The sequence below is a fragment of the Hyaena hyaena genome, unplaced genomic scaffold (assembly GCF_003009895.1).
Source record: "Hyaena hyaena isolate Hyena2069 unplaced genomic scaffold, ASM300989v1 scaffold_11, whole genome shotgun sequence".
NCBI classification, from domain to species: domain Eukaryota; kingdom Metazoa; phylum Chordata; class Mammalia; order Carnivora; family Hyaenidae; genus Hyaena; species Hyaena hyaena.
Genome location: NW_024080643.1, coordinates 449,122 through 471,346, shown reverse-complemented (window position 1 = coordinate 471,346; position 22,225 = coordinate 449,122). Strand labels below are relative to the sequence as shown.

Genomic DNA, 22,225 nt, shown 5'->3' with positions numbered 1-22,225 from the left:
GCGGACGAACTACCACTCCAGTCTGTGATTCTTAAGCAAGGTACACAGGCTCTGTTGTGCGATCCTCTAGAAGATGTGTCTCTTTCTGCAATAAGAGAAACAGTGTGTAGCTTCTAAATCCCCTCTTTGTTGAGAAATTATGCTTACTTTTCTGTTCCTGTTGCAAATAGAGAGAAATGTAATTGTGTGCTAAATGAGGCCAGAGGGTTCTAAGTGGGTACTACCACTAAACTCCAGTTTTTGGATCAGGGAAGGTATTAAAAGAAGTGAGAACAGAACCCTCTCTCCCTCCTCCCTCTACCACCTTTGCTAAGAAAAGAAAAGAAAAAAAAAAGCCAAATAGTTCTCACAAACACCCGGCAAAATACTTCTGTGTACGCATGTCTACAACCACTAGGTAAACCATGCCAATTCTGGGGGTTCAGAACCTTTTGGGCAATTAAAGAATCTCACCTTTGGCAAAAAGATGAGAACAGTGTGGGCACTGCCTAGATGGAGCTCACAGTATTTGGCAGGAAATGAAGGGGCAGTGCAACACTTCGGTTGATTTCTGGTATCCTCAGATTTCTACTACGCTGCAATAAAAGTACTGGAGTAAGAAAAGAGTGGCCCCTGATGGCAGATCCCAAATGGCCATTCGCCCCCAAGTTAAAAATGGCTCAATGCAAATCAGTCTGACAGTCTCCACTATGACTGGCAGGGGTTAGGAATATTATTCATCACTGCATCTACTTAGTTCAGAGGGACTGACAAAGAGCTAGACTGGGCATCCAGGGCTGCTTTGCGTGTGGAGAAAAAAGAAAAAACACAAAATAAAAATAGCTAACTGGTGGCATGCCGGTAAACTGGCTCTCCAAGGGGGTGTGCTAAAGATACACACGCCAAGGCCAATCCCAAGCTGTGGGTGGTCCAAGGCTTGCACCTTTCCTTAAAATTCAGCAACTGGCTCCAGGAGACCTGGCTGGGGGCCAGCTCAGCACCGTAGCTCAAGCTCAGCACTGTAGCTCATGTTTACTACGGCTTTACTGCAGAGCCGGACACTGGTAAGCCCTTCAAAGCAGGATCTCATTTCGTCTTCCCGACAGTCCTACACGATTAGCATCTCCATCTGAAGGTAAGATGACGGAGGCAGACAGTGGGTAAGTAACTTGCCCAAGGCCACCCAGTTTGGAAGTGGGGGAGCTGGGGTAGGAATCCAGGTTTCTGACCCAAGTTGACGTTCTCACAATCCCGTAACACCTCTCGTGATCTGGCAGAGACCACTTGTGTAAACAGCTGGTCGATCTCTAGCCAGAGAGCAGGAGTGAGGCTCTGACCAGAGTACACACGGAGCAAGTGAAGACGGGACATTTGTGGCGTGGCGGTCTTCACCCGGTCACAGGACACATGCAGACTCCTTCCCTTCAACACCTCCAGATCCTCTGTCCTCGATCCTCCCTCCCAGTGGGACTCTCACACCTTCGCACTTTCCTCTCAGGGACTCGGAATCTCTGCTCTACTCTTGCTTCTCCCTTCAACAGTTCCATTCACATTGAATGGAGGGTCCTTGGCCTCCCCCGTCTGCGTCAGCGAGGAGGCCGGGAAGCAGCCGCCTCGGGCGGCCGGTGGCTCTGGGAACGTCCGCGCAGATAAAAGGAGAACTGCAACAACCTGGCGCCTCCGCAGGGCAGTTTTGCACAGAAGCGGGAGGGACAGCTGGGCAGGTTGTGCATGTTGGTGCAGGGATCACTGACAACTTGAGAAGCAAGAAATGGACGGCGACATTCACATCGTATCTACAAGTCAGGTGGTCTTTCAAGACGGGGAGAGAGGAACTCACAGAGGGAATGAACCTCGTCCCACGGTGTCTGAGCACGATCACGTCCAGACAGCAGACTGGGGGACACACTATGAGAGCAAGGGACTGGGAACTGGGATTCCTGGGCCCACATGGGGCAGGGAGGCAGGCAGAAGGAAGACCTAGGTCTCAACCTAGAGTAGGTGTTTCCACTATTCTGTGACTTTGTTGCCAAAAACAAGGAGTCTTCCCTTATTAAAAACTCTTAATATATGCAACTTAAACTTGAAATAATTTTCCTATTTCTTTAAAAATCTTACACATAAGTCAGTTTACAGGTACGGCCAAAGGTAAATGAAAACTTCTGTGAGCATGAATTTTAATCATTTTTAATAAAGCTCATGACTTAGAGTTGCAGCCAATGATTTCTTTCTTCCACGTGGATCTATACACTTTTGTGAAGTAACCTTTTCACCACAACAATCATTAAAGCTAAGCAGTGAAATACACTAAATCACTGTACCCAGAGAGGCCAAAGATTAAAAAAAAAAAAAAAGAATGAGGCATATTTAACCTCACAGCTCTCAGTACAAACACTCTTCATAATTTCTCAAGGGCATTTTATACCAACAAAATTATTTGGCAGTGTTTTCATATTTACAATCTCTAAATTTTCTAATTTTGTGAATACTGTTATAAATTGTATACAAATACTCCTGTAAATTACAAATGTTCGGCAAGCTATCAACACAGTCAGAGTGGAAAAGTCACAAATTTCTTACTGACGGACAGGAGCCATCACAGAAATTTGCAGAACACTGTCCCAGGTTACCAGTGACCGTGACCAGCACAGTCCTGCCCTAGGAGTCATAGGAAATGAGCTGGAGTCGTGACGGACTTCTAGGCCAAGGGGTTTAGGGAGACAGAAACCAGGCACTGACTTACTTGATTTCTATAAATATTGCTTTTTAAAAACTATCTTAAAAATGCATAAGCATATTTCCTTTGTAGTTATCATATGGAAAAATATAAGGTGAAAGGTAAAAGTATCCCCTCAAGCAAGAGGTCTTTCATTTTGGTTTGAATTTTAAAAAATAGGTGTTAATTCTTAAAAGAAATTCATCTATCATCAAAGTTTTTCCTAAAATATTAAGAGTTCATTTACAGCGCAGACTGGCAAAATATATAAGAAATTGGTACGCTCTGGAAAGTACAGAAAAGCTGTTTTCATCCCACATTAAAAAATTCGGGGAGAAAATGATAGTTTCCACCAAAAACTAGGAATGTAAGAGGTGATTTCTTACGATTAACAAATATGTATTTCACATATTTCTTACGATTCACACATTTCTTACGATTAGCAAATATGTATTTCATTTTCTAATGAGAACCCAAGAAAATGGTACCTTTCTTTTACTGTGAATATTTCTGAATACAGCTTCTGGCCGCCTCGAGCAGCCTCCATTCCTGTTGCTATGTGTCAGCAAACCGTTTCCAGACTCACTCTGGTATATGACATTCTGTCCAATTAGTTGTCGGCGTATTTCCTTTTACCTTCACTGCAGTGACCTTACTTTTTCGAAGAAGATTTCATACAATCACCCCGTTGAATGAAAACTACACAAAAAGTTGTGCTCACAGACTGAGGGGCAACACAAACCTGGGGAACAAAATCTCAGGTGGGAAACATTTCTGAAGAGACAGGAGAACAATTAAGAATCATTTCACAATAAATTATGAATTTAATCCAGAATACAGCAGTCTTGCTAGAATTTGTTAAGTGCAGGTAAAAATCAAAAAAGATCATCTAAAAGAATGTAAGCATTTTATGAATGTAAACATGTATATTTGAATATGTACCCATATTCATCATGTGGGTGATGGGCCCCCCCCAAAACAGTTCACTTTCTTTGCTTTGTCTGATCGACCCACATTTGTCCCCCATGCTATGAATTTGGGAAGGTAGGACAGAAGTCAGTGTGCTGTGTTTTCAAGAGAGCACAGTTATTTATTACAAACTCTTTGCAGAGACCTGCTTTGAAGAGAAACAAATGAAGCAAGTTTTTTCAGTAGAGGCAGAATAACTTATTACACTAAATTCAGAACTAGCTTAGATTTTGAAATACGGGCTCTGCGTTGTAAACCGAAATTTCATCCACATTTATCTCTGGAGGGAAAAAGTTTTGATTGGGGAAGAGGCTTTTAAAGGCTGACGGAATTCATGACAAGGGTTCCTAAGGCTCCTTAGAAACTAAATTGTTCTTAAAAAATAACTTTGATGAGTTAAGTGCAAATGAATCAGAAACATATGGATTAAATTTCCTTAAATACACAGGGCTTAAAAATTAGAGGAAATATGCCTGGTAAAGTACATTTGAGAAATGTTACAAAACATATTTCAAAATGTTTGAAAAATAGCTTGAGGTATTTTACAAATTGCAAACGAGGCTTGATTCATCCATCTCTAATTACATAATAATTACTAACACTATAGTGTAAGATTTATGTTCTGTAATACAGTAGTCATACCATGATTGGTTTGTCTAAAGAAGTTATTCAAGATGTGCTAATTGAAAGCACCCTGAACATTCAGAACTGAACTCAGCACTGGGATAGTGCTTCAGACGCAGACCCTGACCCCGGGGCCAAGTACACAGGGCAGCTCTCCTGGTAACAAACGGTGCCCATATGCACAGCTAATGACCATGGAGCTGTCGTCCAGTGGGCAGAGCACTGTCCGGGGTCTTATTAATAAAAATAACTGATGGAGCTTTGTGTCGCTTCAGTTGGTGGTCTAAATATGATTTGTGGAAACTCTTAGAATGACGGGTTTTATTATATTTATTCATTTATTATATGAATAAGGCCTGTCCTGAAAAACAAGTAGGTGTATATTTATCCTCTGATAACAGCAAATGGCAATAACATTCTCCAATACCTTTTAATCCCACAACATGAGAGCCTAAAAGTCTCCTGGTGCAAAAGTATTATAGGAAAGAGAAGGTAATAATGATTAATAACTTCAGAAAAATGAGTAAATGTAATATTTATTTCAAGAATTCAGTACTTTTGCATTTTCACTGTTAAAAGTAATCATGGAATATGGCAAAGAAATAGGTTCTGGAACTAAACTAACTGAATTCCATTCCTTCTGCCACTTCTTAGGGGCCAAATGACTAGAGCAAGTCACTCTATAAACTTTAGTTTCTTCTTCTGCAAAAAGAGAATAACAGTAAATCTTAGAGCTAACATACTGATTTAATAAAGCAATGAAGGTAAGGTAAAAGGGTCTAGCACACAGCAAACGTTAGAAATGTTTGTTCCAATCTATGACGTCAATTTATCTTATGTTTCCTATTTTTAACAATCATTGACTTAGGTGAGTAGTCTGTACTCCTATGCTTCAGGGGCTTAAAAGTGCTTTAACAAACGTCTTGCTGTCTGGCTTGTTTTCTTTACAACTTATCTGCAGCATTCTTCCAAATCAAAAATAGATACAAGTCCTATTTCCCGGTTCAAAACGTGATCTTGAATACACATCGTAATATTTCTCTGGGTTCAGGTCTGTAAGATGTAAGATGAGGGGACTGGACAAGCCATTTGCTCCCAACTTCAGGTCTCGGCACTGTGGGTTGCTGCTGAGAGCCTGTCGAAACTTACATGCAAGGTCCACAGAAGATCTTAGAAAACTTAGAGAAGAGTTGGCCATAAAACGTTTCTGACCATAAAGAGGATAGGAAGTTCAGGACTGAACACCGTCCTGGTGTGGCGGGCGCGGTGGAGGGAGCATGGAGACTGACGCAGCCCAGGTGGACCCCGTCCCTGTCTGGGCCAGCTGCAGCCGCCTGAGGTCACGTCCAGCCAGGGCAACAGCTTCCAGAATCCAGGCCTGAGTTGACAGCCTACGTGGCCCTTCTGGCTACGCATTTGCCTGGCAGCAGGGTCACTGGCTGGGCGATGCCTACACCTCCCCTCACAGTTTCCAACTCCATTCCCGGCTTCACTGGGCAAACGCCCTGACATTCAAGTATTCTCCGCCACGTGAGCCCATCACTGTGACGCCGGAGAAAGTAGCAAGGACCAAAGGGCCAGCCACAAGGACGGCGCCAGCCACAAGCGTTTCCTACTTTGTGTCCCATTTGCCCAATTCTTTTCCCTGGTAGCCTGTAAGAGAGCAAATCCGTCAGTAATGGTCTCAGCAAGAAGTCGGGTTGGGGCTGTGGGATTAAATGGGTGCTGGGAGCCTTCCAGCTCGACCTATGCTACAACTACGTGACAACATAATCAGGTATAAACATCTACTTGGCACTGGGGGCTGCCAGGGAGAAAGCTGGGCACCAAAGAGAAAGCTGAAAAGGCCATGCACAGCCTAGAGAAACGAAACACAGCACCAGAGCTCAGAGACCACAGCCCCCTACCCGTCCTCAGCCCCCAATGGCTGCCCTCCGAAATTTACCCAGAATTCTAACAAGCCCAACAGCTCTTTCACTGGGTTCACTACAGACTGGAGGCAGGACCTGGAAGGGGAAGAGAGGCTGACGGCCTGATAACGGAACGGTAAGAATGCTGTAAGAGCAAACGCCAAAACTCAAAGGCGAGCGAGTGACAGGTAGAAACACGCTGCCACTCCCCTGCCCCCTACCCCCCTCCACCAGCTGCTGAGGGTGGCGTGTCTTCAGGATAACTCTGAATCACAAAGAAAAGGTGAAGTTCCAGTTCTCTGTTTTACAAAGTCGGAGAACATGTGTGATACATTTTGGCAAGGTTTCAATAAAAACCAACTAAAAATAGATACGCATAGGAGGCGGTGCTCCACATGTCAGCACAGGACGGGGAATTACAGCAGCAGTGTTACTGCTTCTCAGAGAGACAAGAGCGCAACCCTGACAACACCAAATGCCGGAGAGGATGTGGGACGACCTGTAAGCTCATGTGTTCCTGGTGGGAACGCGACTGGGACAGCTCGTGCGGAATACGGTGTGGCAGAGTCCTGCAAAATTAAATATACTTTTCAGCGTATATTCCAGCCATCACATTCCCAGGTATTTACTCGAATGAGCTGAAAATTTACGTCCATACAAAAACCTGTACGTGAATGCTTATAGCAGTTTTTAGCAATTTCTAAAACTTGGAAGCAACCAAGATGGCCTCCAAACAAACTGGAACATCCACGTAACACAGTGTTATTCCCTGAGAAGAAGAAATGGACTATCGTGCCACAAAGAGACATGGAGAAGCCTTAAGTGGATTCTAACTATGTAACACTCTGGAAACGGCAAACCGCAGAGAGAGTTAAAAAAAAATCAGGGGCGCCTGGGTGGCTTAGTCGGTTAAGCGTCCGACTTTCGTTTAGGTCATGATCTTGCGGTTCGTGGGTTCGAGCCCCGCATCGGGCTCTGTGCTGACTGCCACCTCAGAGCCTGGAGCCTGTTTCAGTCTGTGACTCCCTCTCTCTCTGACCCTCCCCTGCTCACGCTGTCTCTCTCTCTCTCCTAGAAATAAATAAAACATTAAAAAAAAATTTTTTTTAAAAATCAGAGCTTGCCAGGAGTTAGGGGAGGGGGAAAGATGAACAGTCAGAGCCAGGAGGATTTTTAGGGCAGTGACGCTATTCTGGATGATCCTGTGATGGTAGATATATGGCCTTATGCTCTTATCAAAACCCACTGAACTGTACCCCACAGAGTGAACTTTAATGTAAACTATGCACTTTAATAATTATGTAAAAATAACATATCAACATTGATTCAAGTATAACAAATGTACTACACTAAAGCAAGATGTTAATAAAAGGGGCTTGAAGCATTGAGGGGGCGGGGCAGGGGGGCAAAGGAGGGAGGAAGAACTCTCGTCACTGTTTAATTTTTCTGTAAACCTATATACGCTCCAAAAAATTAATAAAGTCCATTAATTAAAAAAATAGTTTTGGGGGATTCATAAAATAAGGTACAGTCATCTGGAAAATTCACCATATGGAACACCATTTTGCAGTGGTGTTCTATAAATAAGGCAACCATATTTATTAAACCAGTTAGAATTCATTGAAAAGTCACTCTCATTTTCATCAACCCTGAAATTATCAATATAATGTGTGGCAAATGCAAGAGGTCAGGTTTACAATATGTCATTTTTTTAAGAACTGAAACTTGGAGGTTTCTTACTCTCATTAATGGCAATAAGGGGATCAGTGACTGTAGATCAAATATGAAGCACAAAGAAAACACCAACAAGCAATGCTCTAGAAATTTATTATCCAGTCATAACCTCCACACAAAGACTAAGCTCATGAGACTAGCAAAGTCGCGGCAAAAGAAAAAGCACATTTAATAAATACAATTTAGAGACATCTTTTTCCTTAAATTAGGTTCAAAATACTGAGACACAAACACTGAGACAAAATTCGTAACCATACGTAAGCCATCTTGACGTGTAATGATCCACTGGAACTGCGCAACAGTACCTGAAGTCAACGCCCTGCTGCTGTAACAACACATGAACAGACCTGTGTCCATTTTTGGGTGTTTTCAGAAAATACACATGTGGGTTCTTATAAAGTAGACACAGGAACGATTAGGTTCCAGGATTTTTCATGTCATCACGTTAGTTTGCATCTATGTAGCCGTGTGGAAAAAAGGGTGTGTGTGTTGTGTCTTGAAACAAAACACACCCACATAATGAGGCCATCCCAAAAAGGGAATTAGAATAACCCAGATATTTCCCAGAGGCCTAATTTGGAATAGGTAGTTTTGCAAAAGCAAATATTTCAAATGAAAATTTCGAAATTTAAAAAAAGGTAGTGGGAGGAAGGCAAGAGGGGAGAGAAGGGAAGTGCGTGAACAGACAAATGTGCATAGATGGTGAACGGAATTTAAATATGGTTTCAGTTCATTCCCTCCTAAAACGAAGCCTGGGTAACTGAGGTAGACTCTGGAAATAACAAGTGCAAAGATTCAGGTTTTCCAAAGGGCAATATTTAGTCATTTCAGAGGTTGTCAAACGAAAGTGCATTTTGTAGTCTTGAACACAAAATCAAATGGGAGCCTTTTACTGGGAGAAAACCTCTATACTAATACCCTATTTGTTGTGCCAAATCCCCAAATGTATAAAACCTACTCACTGCTGGGCACAGAGCAGCATTATTTATAGATCTAAACGAAATAAGGCTGATCAAGAAATAAGAATGGTAAAATAAAAAAGAATAAATGGCATTACCTTAATAGATTTTTTTTATTAATAAATCACTTGGAAATTTAGAAACACCATTTAACTAAAAAGTGGTCCTGAGCCAAAAACCCTAATAAATATTTCAAGAATTATTGTTAATTTGTTAATGCTTAAAAATGTATCTATTATCTTAGGGGTTTTACTTTTAAAGTACTCCTACAGTTTCCACATTAAGAAACAATATTAAAGGGGCGCCTGGGTGGCTTAGTCGGTTAAGCGTCCGACTTTCGCTTAGGTCATGATCTCGCGGTTCATGGGTTCAAGCCCCGCGTCGGGCTCTGTGCTGACTGCCAGCTTAGAGCCTGGAGCCTGCTTCAGGCTGTGACTCCCTCTCTCTCTGACCCTCCCCTGCTCGCTCTCTCTCTCTCTGCTAGAAATAAATAAAACATTTAAAAAAAAAAAAGAAAAGAAACAATATGAAAAAGAAATGTCCTCAGGGGCGCCTGGGTAGCTCAGGTGGTTAAAAGCTCAGGTCATGATCTCATGGTTTGTAGGTTTGAGCCCCACGTTGGGTTCAGATCCTCTGTCTCCCTCTCTCTGCTCCTCCCCTGCTCGTGTTCTCTCTCTTCCAAAAATAAATAAATGTTTAAAAAAAGCAAGCGTCCTTAAAAACTTAAATAAATAAGTATGAAAAGCCCAATTTGAAAGTATAAATAAGTAAATATAGTCATTATAATGGAGTTTCTAGCTTTTTCTGCAAAAATAGTTAGTGGAGATGAGAATATAACGTTTGGGGTTCAAATACTTTTGTTCCCTAACAAGCCCTTCAACTGTTAATTCCTATTCTTTTCTGTCATAGCAGATTTTTAGATTCACATAAATATTATGTGCATCGCAGATCTAGTGGTATGTAAAAAATACTATACAATCAAAACAGTTAAGGAACAAAAGGTACAAAAAAATGTTGAAAGAACAGTTACTACTGTTTCATTCAAGTTAATAGGGCCGTTTCTTGGAAAAGGCCAGAAAATATCCTTAACATTTTATGCCGATCACACAGGATATAGGCTAAGGTTAATTTATCACTATGAGGAGAGAAAGAGTGGGGATCCACAATTACACAAAAAAGAATCAATAATCAAGATTAACACTGAAGAAGCCAAAGTCCGTACAACGTGAAAATATCTGCCCAAGTCCTTCACTTTATGTGCAGCGAGAGTGGGGGAGAGTGACACGTCATTATGCCAACTGGCCTCCGCTTTACAGTTCCCATCATAGCTTCAACAGTGGACATGGACCTCCAAGGCCAGAGGCCACCCACACCCAAGCTGTGCAAAATCTACAGGATAGCAATAACTTTGGGTTCAAAGGAGTTAGGTACATATATCCAAGTGGTGGAAATGACTATCATATCGTAAATCTGGGCTGCTGATGCACATTTTTTTTTCTTTATGTACCTGTTCATCATAGATTCACCAGATATTTGCTGGCTCCCTTTTTGAGTAATTAGTGGTTTCAGCCTACACTTTGACAGTCAAATATCACATCATAAAAACTTCAATCTCAGGAGCTCAACCGAAGCCCGTAATTATGAAGCTAGACCACATGCTTCGTCTTCCAAGTGGTCTTGGTAGTTCAGAGGGCAGAGGTCCAAGCCTGAAGCGTGTTTTCGATCATTCTGGAATTTCTACACTGCTACTGACTAGAAGATAAAGTTTGTGATACCGCTGTCTATTTTCCTACTTGGATTTCTAGAAGGTTTCAGTCTCCAGATTAAAAGCCATTTAGCTGGTGCATTTCATCAACACAAATTTCCTTTAATTATTTTTTAAATAAAGTGATTTTGAGAGCAAAATGTTTACCAGAAACACGTAATGTGCATATGCGTTTATAATTACACGTGTACTACAATGACGTGTACACATTTATAATGAACATGAACTTTAGGAAATGGTCCATGAAAACAGCCAGATTGATAATCGTAACATTATTCAAACAAATTTCTTATCTTAAAACATATTTAAAGGAGAAAAAGAGAAACACCTGTATATATGACCTTTCTAAAGCGCACACAGACTACCGCACCTCTCCTTTTATAAGGGAACTCATCTCATTAGCGGCAGCCAGAAGCCACACAGTGTAATTAGAGAAAGGGCCCCGTCAGTACGACACAGCAGTCTGGCCCGGCTCTGTGAGCCACACGGCTCCCCGCCGAGGGCCTCGGACACGGTAAGCAACCAGTGCAAGGTGGCGGAACAAAGGGTCTATCTGATCAGGCCTCTGCAGGACAGAATTGCACAAAACTCAGTCCTAACATCATTTTGTTGCAGAGCCCAAACTACTCATGTTTTTGGATGAAGTAAAGGAAAGAACTCTTTCTAATTTGATAATGCAACATAGAAAAACAGCAAAAGAGAACAATTTTCTCATTCTGGGTAAGGCAACGCACTGTCTTGTAATAAAGACAATGTACGTACATTGTACAGTAAAGGCTAGATAGAAGACCTGAGGAAGCTATAAGGGGCTTAAGAAATACAAAGCATAGCGGCCCCTGGGTGGCTGAGTCGGGTTGAGCGTCCAACTTTGTCTCAGGCCATGATCTCATGATTCATGAGTTTGAGCCCCGCATCGGGCTGTCTGCTGGCAGTGCAGAGTCTGCTTCAGATCCTCAGCCCCCCTCTCACTCACTCTCAAAAATAAACAACAAACATTTTTAAAAAAGAAAGAAAGAAAGAAAGAAATACAAAGCATTTGCCATCCACTGACAGAGCAAACTGAGACATGAGGGAAATAAAAAAGCACAGCTGACTCTCAACAAAGCAAAGAGAAGCTTCCGGGAATCTTGAGTGTCTAAATACTACTTGACTGATTATTTTTTAAAAATCACAATCACCATGCTATTATCCATGAAGAATTTTAAAAGAGAAGAAGAAAGACATACCAACACAAATGACACAAAACCTAGAGAAAGGGTCTAACTAGTCAACTGAAATAGAAGTTTCAGCAATCAAAACACAAATGTTTTAATGACTGCCCCTAGGACCTCAGGGGAAAAATATGTTACTAGATGCCAACTGTCTGTAAGAGTATCTAGTGGGATCATCTACTTGTGTATTTAAAAAGTTCATGAATAAAAAAAACTTATTTCAATTCTGTAAATGAATTAAATAAAAAAGAGTTAAAATAAAATCATGATGCCTTAGGATTTTAACTCTAATAATCTATGCCTCAGAGAAGCAGGGGATAATTTATAGCATTATATGCAATACTGGAGTTTAGAATCAGACTTAAGTTATCTGAAAATCGTGTAATTCTTAGTAGGGGAAAAAAAATCTCTTAAAGTAAGAAATACTAAGAAGTGTTTGTTTGTTTGTTTGTTAAGTATCTAAAAAGTTCTACAAGTTTTAAAAGGCATCACCATTCAAGCATAGGCTGCCCAACCAAAATGGGATAAATGTAATTTAAAAAAACTAACACCAGGATATTCTACTTGTGATTAGATACATCTATTTTTTCTGGGCTTTTTCCTGTGACGTGTGCATGTCAGATTTCTATCCTAATCTTACTGCAGTGTACAAGTTCTCAAGCTAGACAAGGAATAATTCTAAAATTTTCAAATGAACATCATTCATCATGTACAATGTTATCTTGCTAAACAAGCAACCTGGACGATTATAAAGATTTTGTTTTGTTTGTTTTGCCCTAGCCACAAGACAGTGAACTTGTTTAGAATACCCACGTATTTATTTAGGATATCAAATTCAAGTTCAGCAAAAATCAAACATTGCTAGAGCCGAGGAAAATAAAGGTGTTACCTGTTTGAATATAGTGAAAGAAAAGCAAAAACAAACCCAGAAGTCTAGAATGAAGAAATGCATCTGATGCAATCATAACATCCTTCCCACCCTTCCAACATGAAGTGTTAGGTACCAGCAAAAAATATTAAAGACCAGAGACACCACCAGACAAAACGTTTCCAAGACCCCAGGGCAGGAGGTTATGGTGAAGCTGAAGAAATGATTAGATGGCTAATAGAAGAAATGGTGGGTGAGAGAGCGTAAAAATGCAACTAACTGTACGATAGACGGCAACAGTAAGAGGTGAGTGCTAAAGGTTTAGCTAACAAATTCATTATTTAATTCAAAACCCTCATTTTTAACAACAAACAATGAATTTGACACAAACGCAGTGTTGGTGTTAAAAGTTGACGTGGCTAGGTCCCTCATGTTCAGAGCAAAGATTAGAAAATAACAAAAAAACCCAACAGACGCAAGTGAGAAAAAGATGTCCTTCTAAACCTTCTGTAAACAAGTTTCTACAAGAGCACGCCGGGCGCTTGCTTCGGACTCCATGACACCTTGGCTGGACACGCGCCACCCATGCGTGAACACGTGGACCGGCAGCACCCGGCCAGGTGGTGGAGACCATCAGACTCTCTATGTGAGCTTTCCTTCCTTCTCAACTATAGCTACACTCTTGGCGGTTTGGGGTTTTTTCCCTTTAAGGGAAAAATCTCTCCAATGAAAAGTTCTAAACCTGTTTTTAAAAAAACTGCAGGGAATTTCTTCACATTTTATAAGTAAAAATACCAGAAATGAAAGCGCTGACAGAAATTCAGGCAGATCCGAATTCAACCATCCATTTTTCATACTTCTCCAAGTCTGCAGCAGAGACAGACTTAGCAATTTTCTTAAGAGCCAATTCAAAGTCTCCTTTGGTAACAGGCATCTGGAGTTCCTCTTTAGAAAGTGCACGGATCTCTTCTGGACCTAAGCCATTGATTCGCCGTCTCATTGCCATTAAAGAGGCGTCCCTAAAAACATACAAGATCAGTGAATACATACTGACGTAAACGTTTTTAACACTTTCAACTGTAAGAAAGTTAACACAAAACATTCAAAAGATCATTTTCTATGTTTTCACGCTGCTGCTCACAATTTCCCATTTTAGAGCTCCCTGAGGGTGCAAGAGAGGTTTTAACATAAAACGTACTATTGATGAATCCGAAAAGTCTAGGTTAGGCTCAGATAGTACCACATTTTCTTTTCCACACTTGCTCTTCAAAGACAGCCAAGAAAGTTAGGAAACAGACGCTGAATTGTGAACTGCTGAACTGTACACTTGAAAATGAACACATGGCTGATGTGAACATAATTCAAATCTTCCACCAGTTTGTCTGCAACCTGATTAGAGAAGGTGAAGCCAGGAATCTCTTTCTCTGTAACGTGAACGTATCTACACACAGTGGGTGTGGAAGTCTCCACATGGCACCCTGCTGGGCTACTGAAGGGATAAAATCTAGCGCCACCAGATCCTATCTTTAGCTCCACTCTGATCTGCTGCAAATTATTATGAAGGTTTGGAAGAAGTACACAACTAATGCTCACCAAAAGAGCTAATAGGAAGCCAACCCAACCAAAATTTCAAAATTTTATGTTTTACTATAGTGATACTAGAAACTGCCTTAAGCTTATTATGTGCCACTAAACTTAGATGCACATGAAAAATACTAGTACAAAGAGTGAGGAACAACAGATGGTATAGCTTTGAAGAAAAGCTACTGATGTCAATTTAAGTACAGTTAAGAAGGTATCAACTAAAAAGGAAAATCCTCTTGGGACCCCTGGGTGGCTCAGTCAATTGAGCGTCTGGCTTCAGTTCACAGTCCGTGGGTTCCAGCCCCGCATCGGGCTCGCTGCTGTCAGCCTGTCAGCACGGACCCCACTTCAGATCCTCTGTCTCCCTCTCTCTGTTCCTCCCCCACTTGCACTCCCCCCCCACCAAAATAAATAAATAAAAGAAAATCCTCTTCATTGAGTGATGTGAATTGTCCACAAATTATTATATCACTAAATTGAAAGGGAAATATATAATACATACTTATATTATGTTATGTAAGTATATATTTCCCAGCTAAATTGATTGGTGTGAATTATCTACAAATTATGATGTCACTAAATTATGATGTTACTAAATATATAAGTATATATTATATATTTCCCAGCTTAAATTGGTCAACTTTGCTTGCTCTTCTGCATGTGGCGAAACAATGCCAACCAAAACTAAATATTATTTTATGCTGATGCAGCTAGGCTCCAAGTTAGGGCTAAACTGACCTTAGCTTGTTAAAGTCATTATTACCAAGTACAAAAATTTCTTTTTTATTTTATTTCATTTTATTTTATTTCATTTCATTTTACTTTTTTAACGTATATTTATTATTGACAGATAGAGAGAGACAGAGCATGAGCATGGAAGGGACAGAGACAGGGAGACACAGAATCTGAAGCAGGCTCCAGGCTCTGAGCCATCAGCACAGAGCCTGACGACAGGCTTAAACTCACAAACCATGAGATCATGACCTAAGCCAAAGTCAGATGCTTAACCAACTGAGCCACCTAGGCGCCCCTAAGTAACAACTTCTTAAAAATCAGAGGATAGGAAAGGTGACCATATTGTTATATATTTATTCATCTAACAATGACCAATGAAGGTACGTAAAAAAAAAAAGACAAATGAAAAATCATTTCAAGAAAATGGATTGCTGCTTTCATGTCAAAGGTTTTAAAGGCTATACTGAATTTAAGACCAGTCCTCATGCCAAATCTATACCTAATATCTAAGGTCACAGATCATTAGAAAAAAAAAATACCTGCAAACATTAGTTATATCAGCACCGGAATAACCCTCAATCTTCTCTGCTATATCTTCCAGCTGAATGTCAGGGTCCAGTTCAACCTCACGAAGATTGATCTTCAGAAGCTCAGTTCTTCCTTTTGCTGTAAAAAGATTTTGTTGTTGTTGTTACTGTTAGATGTTTTACTTTACAAATCATTTTGATGAAAAATCATATATTAATATTTAGGAAAAGAAAGAGACTAGTACAAAGAGGAGTCAATAACTTGAGTCCACCTAGTATTACCAACTCATTTCATGACTCAGAATTATTTAACTTCCTATGTGCCTTGGCTGCAATAACTAAAAACTGAAACAAAACTCAGAGTTTTAAATACAGATTGTGAAATACAGGAAATAACTTAATGACTTCAGAGTGAATATTCTTAAGATATGTGTATGTGTGTGTGTGTAGAAATAGATATATCTATAGATATATAGATATATATATCTATAGATATATCTATATTTAGATATATATATATAAAAGTTGGTAAGAAGATTGTGAAATACAGATTTGAAAACAAAGGGTCTGTGATCCCTTATGAAAAATAAAATCATTAATATTCAAGTGCCAGACATTCTTTTAGTAAAACAACATTTAGCCTAGTTTTATAAAACTAGATTGCATGGACTCTAACTCCTTTAAATCACTTTACTCACCTTTTAGTATGATATAGAAAAGATTTACTATGATAGAGGAAATCAGCAATTGTCACAAAAAAATACACTAATGTGTGTTTTACTTGGAGAGCTAGCCCACAGACACTTACTGTTCCAGTAGGATGAGAATGTGTACTGTATAAGCTCAAACAAACTACAGAATTATTTAAATAACCCATCATGCTTGCTCTTTTACCATCAGTTTTAGTGGCAAATTTGCTAATTAATACAGCACACTAAGATAATGCAAACTTAGGTTGGATCTGGCTTTCTACTATTTTTTTTTTTTGTTTTATTTATTTCTGAGAGAGAAATAGCATGAGCAGGGGAGGGTGAGAGAGAGAGGGAGACACAGTATCTGATACAGGCTCCAGGCTCTGAGCTGTCGGCACAGAGCCTGACTTGGGGCTCGAACTCACGAACCGCTAGATCATGACTTGAGCCGAAGTTGGAAGCTTAACCGACTGAGACACCCAGGAGCCCTTAATATTTCTTGATATATCAAATGAAATTTAATTTTCTCCAACTTTTGTTTTATTTGTTTGTTTGTTTGTTTTTTACATTTATTTATTTGAGAGAGATAGAGCACAAGTGGAGGAGGGGCAGAGAGAGAAGGAGACACAGAATCCGAAGCAGGCTCCAGGCTCTGAACTGTCAGCCCAGAGCCGACATGGGGCTTGAACCCACGAACCGTGAGATCATGACCTGAGCCGAAGTCAGACACTTAACTGACTAAGCCACCCAGGTGCCCCTCCAACTTTTATTTTGAAGAGTTTAGATGTATTTTAAATCTACAGGTTAAAAGCTACCAATGAACACCCATTTTGCTTCTAGACACACAATCTAGATGAAAATGTCCCTGTTCCCCCAGGCCTTAACAACTTTCTTAAAACCCATCATACATTGCATTTAGTTATCTCTATAGTCTTATCTCTTTAATCGTCTTTAAGACAGTTTCTCAACATTTGTTCTGTATTTCATACATTGACAAATTCCTCCAAATGATCCTATAGAGTAAAAGCATTCCCGTAAAGACAACAGGTCTGTTCATGGATCTGAACAGGCAGATACTGAAATGTTTATGGCAATGGAAAGAAACAGGAACAACTAAGACACTCTGGAAAGACCATAAGATGGGAGAATTTAAGACTTACTACAAAGCAATGGGATTCAGGTAAATAGAGCAATGATACAGAATAGGGAGCCCAGAAGCAGAGCAAAGCGTATATTGTGGATACCTGATTTATCACATAGGTGGTTCAAGCAGTGGGAGAAAGGATCCTAGAACTGCTATTCACTGGGGGGAGAAATGTAATTGGGTCCTACCTCACACCATATGTAAAAATCCGTGCTAGATATGTTACTCCTCTAAACGTAAAATGCAAAATTATGAGCATTTTAGAGATCAAACAGGAAACATCTTAATGATTTCAGATTGAATATTCTTAAGGTACACATATTCGAAAAGTTAACCACAAAGGAAAAGATTGATAAGCTGACCACATTAAAATGAGTAACTCTTAATTCATCAAAAGACTCTAAATAGAGTGAAAACACACAGGCTACAGAGTTTAAGAAGATATTTACAACGTATATAAGTAACAAGGTACTTATATCCAGAATATTTAAAGAACTCCTACAAAAATAAATAAAAGCTCAGACCACCTAATTAAGAAAAATGGGCAAAAGGTTTGAACAGATATATAACAACAAAATCCAAATGGCTAATAAATAAAGGAAAATATATTCAAATTATAGTTAAAACCTTGGATGGCAAGTAACTTGTTCTGTGAGTGCTCTGCAAGATGAGCAAACATTTCTAATAAATTTTGACTTGATAAATGAGCAATGTCTTGCAATACGAGCAGTACGTGACGCCAAATGTCACATGATCACAACTGAGTCAGTGGTTCTTGAAATTCGCTTTGATATACAAATGCTTTGGATTATAAGCAGGTTTCCAGGATGAATTAAGGCCGCAAACCAAGGCTTCACTGTATTTAATAATGAAGAGAATAAAAATTAAACCACAGTGAGATAGCACTGCACACGAAGAGGCTGGTATAAATGAAAGACTCTGAGGTTTTGGAAAATACCAGGCTTTGGAAAAATATGAACCAGCAGTAATTCGCACCTGTGGGTAGGAGCCCAAAGTGAAACAACCACTTGGGAAGACAGACTGGATTTATCTACTATTGTTCTGGCTTTGCAGCCTGACCCACAACTCACTGCAAGGATGGAATGTTGCATCTCAACCTAAGGAAGCTTAGACATTTTCACCATTATACAAGTATACAAATATTCATAGCAGCGCTATTCATAATTGACTAAAATTGGAAAGAATCAAAATGTCCACCAAGTAATATAATGGATAATCATGGTATAATCACATAATGGATATTACAGGCTGAATTGTGTCCCTCCTACTAAAAGTATTATGTTGAAGCCCTAACCTTCAGTGCTTCAGAATGTGACTGTATTTGGAGACAGGGCCTTTAAAGCGGTGATTAAAGTAAAACGAGGTCATATGGGTGGGCCCTAATCCAGTCTGACTGGCATCTTTATAGGAAGAGAAAATTAGGACACACACACACACACAAACACACACACAGAGGAAGACCACATGAAGACACTGGAAGAAAATGGCCATCTATAAGCCAAGGCAAGAGGAACCACAATAAAGTAACACCTTGCTTGATCTTGGATTTCTAGACTGAGAAAATAAACTTGCTGTTTAAGCCACCCAGTCCAGGGTATTTTGTCATGGCATACCTTGCTGGCTAATACAACGGAATGCTATAAGCAACAAAAAGGAACAGCATCTAGTTATCGTAGTATGGGTGAATCTTAAAAATGTGCTTGAGCAAAAGCAGCAAACTACAAATGAACACAATTAGTGTGACTCAAGTTTTAAAAATGGTTAAACTTTGGGGATATATCATTAGGTGAGAGAACTGTAAGAAAAAAACAAATATCTCCATAAAAGGAAAAGCAGTGATTACCAGTAGGGGGCAAGAAGGGAGCTGTGCTAGGGAAACAATATACTGGGAGCTTCTGAAGTCTGTTAACGTTCCATTTCTTGGGCTAGAAAGGGAGTTATATGCTTGTTTGCCAAGTATTGGATAGAGTGAACTAAATTTTAATACGTTTCCATTGTGAGTTCTATTTCTCACTCACACAAAGTAAGACAAAAGCAAAGGAACAGTGGAAAGAGAAGCAAGCAGGCATCATCTGGGAGTGCCAGAAAAAAAGAGCGTGACTAGGAAACCTTTGCCTCCAGAATTCCTTAATTCTGAGAGCTCCTTACCCTTGCCCATCCCCAGCCAAAAGGCCCATCACTGAGGTATAGGGCCAAAGAAGTCCTGCACTCAGGTGGTCAGCCAGAGGGCAGTGGGGAAAGAAGGACAGGTAGGAACTCCTAGGTCTGCTGCACCCAAAAGTGGTCCTGCTCCCTACGCCTCAGTAAGAATTCCAAATTTAACATAGGTGTGACTTCATAGTGCTCCACACACAACACGAGTTAGGGTGAATGTTAGTGAACAAAGATCACTCCACTCCTTTAGTCCTGATACTAGAATTCACTGCATTTGCAAATCAGAACGTTTAACTGCAGCCTGCCCTAAGAGCTCAAATGCCAGGTTAATGTAATGTATTATCCCATAGAAATAAAGTTCCAGACAGTCACCTTAAATGAACTTCGGAGTGTAAGCCTGTTCATAAGCAAGGGCCTGCCGGTACTGAAGCCCTAGTGGGAAGCATCCTTTTCCCTAGTAACTACAACTTGGGGAAAGCTACTTCTAATTCTGCTTGTATCACTGGTTTGTTAGAAGGTTCCAAGTAAAATTTAGCAGCTCTATAAAACTGTATGAATGATATTTAATAACCTCGTGAAAGGATTTAACAAGTAATTAATACATTTATAATAAAGAACTGCCAATACTATGTAACCAAGTTAATACACATTCTAAATTTAAATAAACATCGTTAAAAGGATCATACACTTCTTGTAATAACAACTTTCCGAGCACACTTGGCAGTCCAGTGCAGAGCACAAGTGTGCACTCTGGGGCCAGACTGTCTGGGTTCACCACCCTGCTCTGCCTCACTGGGTAGGACACTTAACCTCTCAGTGCTTCAGTTTCCTCATAGGTCAAATAAAGATCAGAACAGAATCTATCGCATAAGACTGTTGTGAAGGTTAAATGGGTTAATACATGTAAAGCCTGGCCCACAGTCAGTCCCCCCCACCCACCACCACCATCAGTCAATCAACAAACAAGATTAGAAGGAGACAGAGAAAACCCAGATCCCTTCTATTAAGAAACATCTGGGAGACAGATAACCCAGGGAAGTAAAGTCTACACAAGGAAGACAGGCCAGGCCAAACAAAGCCTTCACAGAATCAGCATGCTTTAATGCCAACTGTAAAAAGTCATAAAAAAAAACTTTTTTAAGTTTTATGTAAGTACAGCCAATGTGGGACTCAAACTGACGACCCTGAGATCAAGAGTCATATGCTCTACTGACTGAGCCAGCCAGATGCTCCAGTAAAATTTAAATAGAGGGGAAAAGAGAAAATCTGGAAATGGGAATACCGTAAAAAATGCATTCGAAGTAGGAAGAAGCACATATATATACCAGAAGGGGGAGGGGGAAAGGTAAGTAGAAAAGTAAATAAAAGGACAGAGAAATACAAATAAATACAAAGAAGACAGATAAGAACTTAGAGAAATAAACACAAAACAAAACAAAACAAAACACTCAGAGTCTAAGAGACTCCAAGATGCTTTAATGATTCAGGGAGGTTATTCCAAAAGCAAAATATAATTAAATGAAAGGGGCTGAAAAGGGAGTTCAGTAAGCTGACCAGGCAGCTGTCATAACTTGGATGCATAACGTTAGGAAGAGACTCAAGCCAAACTCCACCTGTGCCTGTTACTGGGCTGAGTGTTAACTACGGCAGATGGTACTTACCAGGGTAAGTACTTACCAGGTTTCATCCCACACATGCTTCTGCAATGTGCTCTTGACTCTCTCCCACCCAGGGGTAGTCTAATTCCCACCTCTTGAAAATGGGAGGGCTTGTCAATGCTTCAACCCGGGGTACAGGAGAAATGACACAATATGACCTATAAGGCTGGGTCATAAAAAGCAATGGCCGCAGTGGGACATCCGGAGCCATGAGCTCCCATGTATGGAATGTGACTCTCTCAAAGCCACCATGCCTGAGGCAGCCCAGGCCAAAGGAACGGCCACAGCCAACACGGAAGTGGGCCAGAAAGACAGCCCCAGCTGCAGCCTCAGGGTGGCTTTGGTTTTATCTATTCTCACTTTTATACTTTTTGCCTTTTCCAACTAAAAATTTATTTTCCTAGGTTGCTTTTGCTCGTAAAATGTCCTCCAACTTCTTTTTACTTTCATATAATCTTTTCTTTCCATTAATTTTACCTCGACTTCTAGATCATTCTTCCAGATCGATTATCTTTCCACATGTTATTGTTTGGTCTATTCCAGACCCTTCTATCCTACCAGATGCTTCAGCCACAAGAGCTATCTATACATTCATTTTCAAGCAACCACATCTTTCCGTTTTTCTCTTTGGAAATTAGTGAAAATGCAACTTCCTCCATGAAGTCTCCCCAAAGTACTTGAGTCAGAATTTATTTTTTTCCCCATTCTCCACTCCAAGTACCATGAACCAGAGGCAGGGGATGGGTTAAATAGGTGATGTGGGGAGGGCACTTGTGATGAGCACCAGGTGTTGTCTGGAAGTGATGGATCACTGTATTGTACACCTGAAACTAATATCACATTCTATGTTAACCAACTGGAATTTAAATAAAAACTTTAAACAAAGAAAAGGAAAAGCAACATGGAGAACAGTAGTATCCCACGTTACACGGTTTTCCCTGCAGTTAGGTTGAGTGTATGCCTATCTTCCAACTA

General features: G+C 40.3%; 1 protein-coding gene across 5 annotated transcripts in view; it reads right to left on the bottom strand.

Moving 5' to 3' along the window:
• Positions 1 to 2,780: 2,780 nt before the first annotated feature.
• Positions 2,781 to 22,225, bottom strand: part of KATNAL1 (katanin catalytic subunit A1 like 1) — a 98,916-nt gene continuing 79,471 nt past the window's right edge. For 4 of the 5 annotated variants that reach the window (XM_039254793.1, XM_039254826.1, XM_039254811.1 and 1 more), the window contains 2 exons: positions 15,594 to 15,720; positions 11,626 to 13,754 (listed from right to left, as the gene is read on the bottom strand). In XM_039254793.1, the coding sequence (XP_039110724.1) occupies positions 13,556 to 13,754; positions 15,594 to 15,720 (326 nt within the window). In that variant the 3' untranslated portion in view covers positions 11,626 to 13,555. Of the gene's footprint in view, positions 5,942 to 11,625; positions 13,755 to 15,593; positions 15,721 to 22,225 lie in introns of those variants that run through there. The other variant, XM_039254818.1, reaches the window with a different exon arrangement.